This window comes from Fukomys damarensis, unplaced genomic scaffold (genome assembly GCF_012274545.1).
Source record: "Fukomys damarensis isolate Sample0158 unplaced genomic scaffold, DMR_v1.0_HiC HiC_scaffold_19, whole genome shotgun sequence".
NCBI lineage: Eukaryota > Metazoa > Chordata > Mammalia > Rodentia > Bathyergidae > Fukomys > Fukomys damarensis.
The window spans coordinates 59,029,645-59,038,713 of NW_022900931.1; the positions used below are offsets into that span (position 1 = coordinate 59,029,645).

Consider the following 9,069-nt stretch of genomic DNA (forward strand, 5'->3'; position numbering starts at 1 on the left):
GGCCTTTGCACGGAGCTACATCCCCAGCTGTTGTTTATTTTGAGGCAGGGTTTTGCTAAGTTGCTAAGTTTTGCTCTCAAAGCTCTGATCCTCCTCCTTCAGCCTCCCAGAGTGCTGGGACGACAGGCACATGCAACCATGTCCAGCTCTGAATTTTAAAAATTTAAACACACATCTCCAGGCTCTCACATTGGACGGCATAGCTGTGTTAAGAGTACAGATTCTGTACCAGTGGTAGTGAAGCTATGGTGTGCTGTTATCACTGAGAGCTCTAAAAGGTTCACCATCGCTGTTCTAGGCTGTCCATGTTTAAACCCAAGCTTTGCCTTCCTGGCGGTTGTGTGACCATGGGCAAATTACTCCACCTCACATTGCCTCAGTTCCTACATCTATGAAGTAATGGTTTCTCTAGCCTTGGCTTGAGGGCTAAGGCCCTCTCCTGTAAGCACTCAAGGGTAACTTCATGAACCTTAGGTGAGACATATCTTGGCCTCAGTTGCCTCATCTCTAGAATGGTTGCCAGGAATAATGAGGTAACCTGTACCCCAACTGTATGTGCACACAAGGAGTCTGCTGTTCCTAGGCCATATTGAGTGTTTCACATTGAAATAGCCTGGTTCTGGGCCGGGGATTTAGCTCAGTGGTTCTGGTGCCTGCCTCGCAAGCGCAAGGACCTGAGTTCGATCCCTGGTAACCCCCCCCCAAAAAAGAAATACCCTGGTTCTTTCTTTAGGGGAGTAGGTACTAGGGATTGAACCCAGGGCCTTCACACTGAGCTGTGTCCTATCTGACCACCACCCCTTTTTAATACTTCATTTTGGCTGAGTTGCCCAGGCAGGGCTTGAGCTTACAGCCCTCCTGCTCCAGCCTCCCATAGTACTGGGGCTGTGGGAGTAGTACGTGGTTTGGAGCTTTTTTTACTTGAACTGGCTGCCACACAAGCCTCGTCACTCTGGTCAGCACCAAGTGCTAGTACTGATAAGTATTTTTAAAAGACTTTCCCTAGTATTTCATAAGATCATTAAAATACATTTGAAACCATGGGTCAGATTGAACTTGTGCACTGTAGATTGTTGAAAGGGCTCAGAAGTGTCTGCAGAGAATGAAAATCTGTATCATAACTTCCAACCCTGGGAGCTGTGTCCTGCAGAGAGGTGTCCCCATGTCTTCAGGGTGTCCCCTAAATGGGGCAGGTTGGGCATCAAGGAAGGGCCATGTTTGGTGGAAATTGTCCTAATGGGAAGCAGAGGTGCAGATGAAGCTTTTGTGTTTGTAGAATGTGGTCCTGGGGAGTGCGCCATGGACAGGGAGGGGACACTAGCAGTTAGCTGAGATGACACTGCCCCAAGGAACCAGAGAAACCTTTCACATGTAGCTCAGGCCTGTTGGCTCGCCAGGGCATGAAAGAAAGTCTGTCTGCTGGCCCTTGGGGATTACGGCTGTGGCACTCTGGGTGGTTCAGGCTTCAGTGCCCACTGGGCTCTCAGATCTCCCTCCACCTTGGTGCTGTCGGGCCTCACGTGCTAGAAGCTGGCAAAAGGGAGAAGAGGCTTTGACACGCACATGGGCTCTGAGACAGTGAGACATGGCCTAGGGTGTCTACAGTTTTCTGGGCACTGGCTTCAGGGTGTCATACAGTGTCTGATGGGCACAGGCAGGATTGTGCCAGCGTTAGGGCATCCCCAGCAGGTTCTGAATTCCCTGGTCCCACTGCGCAGGTGCCCTGTGGCCCTCGGTAAGGTCTTTGCATCTGCTCCCTCATCCATAAGAGCTTAATACTAGTTCCTCTTCATTCACATTCACATGTGTGAGGGAGCCAGGACTTCTGCCCCCTCTGTGCACTGGGGTGCAGCAGTGAATGAACAGGATAGAAAGCTGAGTCTGTTGAGCTGATGTTCCCAGCAGAGGCAGACAATGCTCAAGTACCTCTTGGTAATAAATCCATAAGGAAAAATATGGTGAGGTAACAGTGGTTTGGGGGCTTGGATGGAATTGTCAAGGAAGGCCTCTTGGGAACATGTGTTTCAGCACAGCCCAGGAGGAAAGGAGAAAGCAAGCCGTGGGGATATCCAAGTGTGCCAGGTGGGCTCACCTCAGGGCTTTTGCACTTGTTCCTGCCACCAGAGGGCTTTCCTTCCAGATCTCTGGTTCCTTCCCTTCCCTCTAGGTCTCAGCTGTTACCACTTACTTTAGTGTGGCCTTCTATGTTTTCCTTTTCTCTCCTTTTTTTTTTTGAGACAGGGTCTCACTGTGTAGTTGAGACTGACCACCTGGAGCTCACTATGTAGCCCAAGCTGGTTCAACTCAACAGCAATCCTCCTGCCTCAGCCTCCTGAGTGCTGCAATTACAGGCATGTTCCACTACGCCCAGCTGCCTTCTATGTTTTCTAAGGTCATCTTCTAAGGAAAAAGTCCTAAACAGCCAAAAAGATGCCCAGAAATCCCTTAAGGTGCACTCTACACATAGGAGACACAAGAGAGTCTTGTACGTCACCCTTATACCTGACACAAACACCCTTATGAAGGCTTTATCAGTGCAAGGAAGGAAATCCAGGGCAAGGCTGGCTAGTTTTATTTTAATTAGGGAGTACTCAAGCTCATATGTTAGGCAAGAACTGTACCACTAGGACACATCCCTAACCCTTTTTAAATTTTTGAGGCAGGGTTTTGCTGTTGCCCAAGCTGGCCGCGAACTTGTGATCCTCTTGAAGCAGCCTCCTGAGTAGTTAGGGTCATAGACGTGCATCATTGGGTCCAGCTGAAATAGTCGGGGAAGTCTCAGACCTGGAATCTATAATCCATAGTTATCTAAGGCAGGAAGGTACCTCAGCCAGTGCCAGGCCTACCTTTCTCAGTGATTTGGGTCCACAAGGACTGGCTGAAACCCTCGGGACCCAGAACCTATCTGACTAGGAGGGATGTGGAACAACAGCCCTGCAACATCAGCCTTAGAAGCTTGTGAGATATTTTGAAAGTACTGGGGAGCCGTTGGAGAGTCTATCCAAGAGGATGTGGTCTGATTAGTGTTTAGGAAAACCCCGTATGTCAGAATGGTCAGGGTCAGAGGGGCGGGGCCGTGGGAACTCAGAGGAGGTGCCGGATCCCCTTGGGGAGGGCTCCTAAGGCAGGAGCCTGTGAGATTCCCCATGAGCTGACCTAGGCCTCTCCTTGCTCAGCTTAGAACCCAGGACTCCGAGTCCTCTTAGGGAGCCAGAGAAAATTCCTTAGACTAAAGTTTCATTCATTGAAGTAGCGAGCATTCCTGTATGCCTGGCCCTGCTGGCCTCTGCAGAACAAGTATGAACATAAAAATTTCCCCTGGGCCAGGGATTTGGCTCAGTGGTTCAGGCACCCGCCTCGCAAGCGCAAGAGCCGTAGTTCGATCCCCAGTACAAAAAACAAAATAAAAAAATTCCCCTAAAATCACCAGCCTCTTATTAGTGTTACGTTTCTTTACTCTGGAGATGAAAAATAGTTTCCTCCGTCTAACGGGCTTTGCCCGGTGCCTGGCACACAGCATGAGGGGTCCTGGAACATCTGCTCCTAACTAGCTTTATTTGTCGTGGTCCTGGATTACTAGGGAGCTTCTGGCGGCCTCGAGGTGCCCCCATTCATCCTGGAGTTGGGGAGCGGCTTGGGCCCCTGGTACGTGCGGACGAATTTCCGGCCCGTTTGCTCTTCACACCTTGAGACCAAAAGGGCAGTGGCAGGGTCTCACTGTGTTGCATAGGCTGCTGTCAAACAGGCCTCATGATCCTCCTGCCTCAGCCTCCTGAGGAGCTGAGAGGACAGGTGTGCTGTCATGCCCAGCTAGAAATTAGGATTTGCTCTTTTCATTTATTTACTCTTTGCCGTGCCAGGGTTGGAACCAGGGCCTTGTGCATGCTAGACAAGGGCTGTGGCATTGAGCAACACCTCAGCCCACCTCTCCTTGTTTTTGTGTTGGTCCCTGACTAAACCCGCTGACTGGAGCAGCACTTGGCAGTGTCACTGTCTGTGCCTGTGCTGTTCAGTACGGTGACCACCTTCCACATGGGGGTAATAGTCGACGTGTAGCTAATGTAACAAAACTGAAAATTGTTTTTGCAGTGGTGGAAACTGTACCCAACGGTACTCTACTGAGTTACATTTCCAGTCATTTCTATTTTTTGACACAGAGTCTGAGTTGCCCAGGCTGCCCTTGAACTTGTACTCCTCCAGTTTGAGCCCCTCAAGTACCTGGGATTAGAGACGTGCACCACTGTACCTGGCATGACCTGAATTTATTATTTTTTGTGCTACTGGGGATTGAACCTGGGGCCTTTGCACGGAGCTACATCCCCAGCTGTTGTTTATTTTGAGGCAGGGTTTTGCTAAGTTGCTAAGTTTTGCTCTCAAAGCTCTGATCCTCCTCCTTCAGCCTCCCAGAGTGCTGGGACGACAGGCACATGCAACCATGTCCAGCTCTGAATTTTAAAAATTTAAACACACATCTCCAGGCTCTCACATTGGACGGCATAGCTGTGTTAAGAGTACAGATTCTGTACCAGTGGTAGTGAAGCTATGGTGTGCTGTTATCACTGAGAGCTCTAAAAGGTTCACCATCGCTGTTCTAGGCTGTCCATGTTTAAACCCAAGCTTTGCCTTCCTGGCGGTTGTGTGACCATGGGCAAATTACTCCACCTCACATTGCCTCAGTTCCTACATCTATGAAGTAATGGTTTCTCTAGCCTTGGCTTGAGGGCTAAGGCCCTCTCCTGTAAGCACTCAAGGGTAACTTCATGAACCTTAGGTGAGACATATCTTGGCCTCAGTTGCCTCATCTCTAGAATGGTTGCCAGGAATAATGAGGTAACCTGTACCCCAACTGTATGTGCACACAAGGAGTCTGCTGTTCCTAGGCCATATTGAGTGTTTCACATTGAAATAGCCTGGTTCTGGGCCGGGGATTTAGCTCAGTGGTTCTGGTGCCTGCCTCGCAAGCGCAAGGACCTGAGTTCGATCCCTGGTAACCCCCCCCCAAAAAAGAAATACCCTGGTTCTTTCTTTAGGGGAGTAGGTACTAGGGATTGAACCCAGGGCCTTCACACTGAGCTGTGTCCTATCTGACCACCACCCCTTTTTAATACTTCATTTTGGCTGAGTTGCCCAGGCAGGGCTTGAGCTTACAGCCCTCCTGCTCCAGCCTCCCATAGTACTGGGGCTGTGGGAGTAGTACGTGGTTTGGAGCTTTTTTTACTTGAACTGGCTGCCACACAAGCCTCGTCACTCTGGTCAGCACCAAGTGCTAGTACTGATAAGTATTTTTAAAAGACTTTCCCTAGTATTTCATAAGATCATTAAAATACATTTGAAACCATGGGTCAGATTGAACTTGTGCACTGTAGATTGTTGAAAGGGCTCAGAAGTGTCTGCAGAGAATGAAAATCTGTATCATAACTTCCAACCCTGGGAGCTGTGTCCTGCAGAGAGGTGTCCCCATGTCTTCAGGGTGTCCCCTAAATGGGGCAGGTTGGGCATCAAGGAAGGGCCATGTTTGGTGGAAATTGTCCTAATGGGAAGCAGAGGTGCAGATGAAGCTTTTGTGTTTGTAGAATGTGGTCCTGGGGAGTGCGCCATGGACAGGGAGGGGACACTAGCAGTTAGCTGAGATGACACTGCCCCAAGGAACCAGAGAAACCTTTCACATGTAGCTCAGGCCTGTTGGCTCGCCAGGGCATGAAAGAAAGTCTGTCTGCTGGCCCTTGGGGATTACGGCTGTGGCACTCTGGGTGGTTCAGGCTTCAGTGCCCACTGGGCTCTCAGATCTCCCTCCACCTTGGTGCTGTCGGGCCTCACGTGCTAGAAGCTGGCAAAAGGGAGAAGAGGCTTTGACACGCACATGGGCTCTGAGACAGTGAGACATGGCCTAGGGTGTCTACAGTTTTCTGGGCACTGGCTTCAGGGTGTCATACAGTGTCTGATGGGCACAGGCAGGATTGTGCCAGCGTTAGGGCATCCCCAGCAGGTTCTGAATTCCCTGGTCCCACTGCGCAGGTGCCCTGTGGCCCTCGGTAAGGTCTTTGCATCTGCTCCCTCATCCATAAGAGCTTAATACTAGTTCCTCTTCATTCACATTCACATGTGTGAGGGAGCCAGGACTTCTGCCCCCTCTGTGCACTGGGGTGCAGCAGTGAATGAACAGGATAGAAAGCTGAGTCTGTTGAGCTGATGTTCCCAGCAGAGGCAGACAATGCTCAAGTACCTCTTGGTAATAAATCCATAAGGAAAAATATGGTGAGGTAACAGTGGTTTGGGGGCTTGGATGGAATTGTCAAGGAAGGCCTCTTGGGAACATGTGTTTCAGCACAGCCCAGGAGGAAAGGAGAAAGCAAGCCGTGGGGATATCCAAGTGTGCCAGGTGGGCTCACCTCAGGGCTTTTGCACTTGTTCCTGCCACCAGAGGGCTTTCCTTCCAGATCTCTGGTTCCTTCCCTTCCCTCTAGGTCTCAGCTGTTACCACTTACTTTAGTGTGGCCTTCTATGTTTTCCTTTTCTCTCCTTTTTTTTTTTGAGACAGGGTCTCACTGTGTAGTTGAGACTGACCACCTGGAGCTCACTATGTAGCCCAAGCTGGTTCAACTCAACAGCAATCCTCCTGCCTCAGCCTCCTGAGTGCTGCAATTACAGGCATGTTCCACTACGCCCAGCTGCCTTCTATGTTTTCTAAGGTCATCTTCTAAGGAAAAAGTCCTAAACAGCCAAAAAGATGCCCAGAAATCCCTTAAGGTGCACTCTACACATAGGAGACACAAGAGAGTCTTGTACGTCACCCTTATACCTGACACAAACACCCTTATGAAGGCTTTATCAGTGCAAGGAAGGAAATCCAGGGCAAGGCTGGCTAGTTTTATTTTAATTAGGGAGTACTCAAGCTCATATGTTAGGCAAGAACTGTACCACTAGGACACATCCCTAACCCTTTTTAAATTTTTGAGGCAGGGTTTTGCTGTTGCCCAAGCTGGCCGCGAACTTGTGATCCTCTTGAAGCAGCCTCCTGAGTAGTTAGGGTCATAGACGTGCATCATTGGGTCCAGCTGAAATAGTCGGGGAAGTCTCAGACCTGGAATCTATAATCCATAATTATCTAAGGCAGGAAGGTACCTCAGCCAGTGCCAGGCCTACCTTTCTCAGTGATTTGGGTCCACAAGGACTGGCTGAAACCCTCGGGACCCAGAACCTATCTGACTAGGAGGGATGTGGAACAACAGCCCTGCAACATCAGCCTTAGAAGCTTGTGAGATATTTTGAAAGTACTGGGGAGCCGTTGGAGAGTCTATCCAAGAGGATGTGGTCTGATTAGTGTTTAGGAAAACCCCGTATGTCAGAATGGTCAGGGTCAGAGGGGCGGGGCCGTGGGAACTCAGAGGAGGTGCCGGATCCCCTTGGGGAGGGCTCCTAAGGCAGGAGCCTGTGAGATTCCCCATGAGCTGACCTAGGCCTCTCCTTGCTCAGCTTAGAACCCAGGACTCCGAGTCCTCTTAGGGAGCCAGAGAAAATTCCTTAGACTAAAGTTTCATTCATTGAAGTAGCGAGCATTCCTGTATGCCTGGCCCTGCTGGCCTCTGCAGAACAAGTATGAACATAAAAATTTCCCCTGGGCCAGGGATTTGGCTCAGTGGTTCAGGCACCCGCCTCGCAAGCGCAAGAGCCGTAGTTCGATCCCCAGTACAAAAAACAAAATAAAAAAATTCCCCTAAAATCACCAGCCTCTTATTAGTGTTACGTTTCTTTACTCTGGAGATGAAAAATAGTTTCCTCCGTCTAACGGGCTTTGCCCGGTGCCTGGCACACAGCATGAGGGGTCCTGGAACATCTGCTCCTAACTAGCTTTATTTGTCGTGGTCCTGGATTACTAGGGAGCTTCTGGCGGCCTCGAGGTGCCCCCATTCATCCTGGAGTTGGGGAGCGGCTTGGGCCCCTGGTACGTGCGGACGAATTTCCGGCCCGTTTGCTCTTCACACCTTGAGACCAAAAGGGCAGCCCCTCTGCAGGCGCGGGGGAGGGGCGCGCCGCCGGGCAGATGGCGTCATTTACATACAGCTGGGCGTCCCCTCCGCAGCGTCTGCGCGAGGCGGCCGGCGAGACCAGGCATCTGGTCCTGCGGGGCTGGGACGGTGGCTTTGTTTTGGGGAAGAGGAACACGCGGGCAAGCGCACACACAAGGGTCCACAAAGAACCCCGGGTCTTCATGCATTCACTCACAGCTACTCACATACCCAACACACGCACACACACACACACACACACGCTTGCGCACACTGCCAGCTAGAGGCACCTGCACAGATGACAAAGTCACAGGTTCAGAAGGCTATACACGGTGTTTGTTTCAGGATCGCACATAAACACATGCACACAGGGCAGCCACACAGTCCCACAACCTCAGAATGTCACACAGTCGTGAGGTCGCCGTCACGTCCCGTTGCCCACTCAGGTGTACACACACAACGATTCCAGGCACGTGTTGAGTCACGTACACACAAAATCCTAAAATCATGTGTAATCTCCCACACATCCTCCCGGACGCCACCCGTACCCAGTCTGCTACAGCTACACACAGGGCCACATGCTGGCTACAGAGCGGTGCACACGGTCTCCAAGTTGCTCCCGCACGCCCCCTTCCCGAGACCCTCTCCCCTTGGTCCCCAGGAACCAGGAGGCTGCCTGAAGGGGCGGGGCCGACCCCTCAGATATAAAGCCCGGGAGCCAGCAGCTGCGACTCCGGAGACCCCCCCGAAAGGCCATGGTTTGCCTGCGGATGTCCCGTGTCCTGTCCCAGTCGGTGTTCCTGGTGCTCCTTCTCCTTCCCCAGGTCAGAGCTGGGCGGGAGACGAAATGGGAAGGACTAAGTGGGGGTGGGAGTGTGACGCGCAGTTCCTGGGGAGGGCGCGCGGGGCGGCCGACGTCTGGGTCCGTGGCTCCTTCACCCCGGCTCCCTTTCTGCCCAGGCGCATCCTGCGGGTGTCTTCGAGCTGCAGATCCATTCTTTCGGGCCAGGCCCGGGCCCAGGGCTCCCGCGGTCCCCCTGCAGTGCTAGGGGCTCCTGCCGCC

At 51.6% G+C, this 9,069-nt stretch overlaps 1 protein-coding gene across 1 annotated transcript in view; it reads left to right on the top strand.

The window, feature by feature from the left end:
- The first annotated feature begins 8,757 nt into the window (after positions 1-8,757).
- Positions 8,758-9,069, top strand: part of Dll3 (delta like canonical Notch ligand 3) — an 8,046-nt gene continuing 7,734 nt past the window's right edge. The window contains exons 1-2 of the mRNA XM_033765989.1: positions 8,758-8,830; positions 8,967-9,066. Of these exons, the coding sequence (XP_033621880.1) occupies positions 8,762-8,830; positions 8,967-9,066 (169 nt within the window). The 5' untranslated portion in view covers positions 8,758-8,761. The remainder of the gene's footprint in view (positions 8,831-8,966; positions 9,067-9,069) is intronic.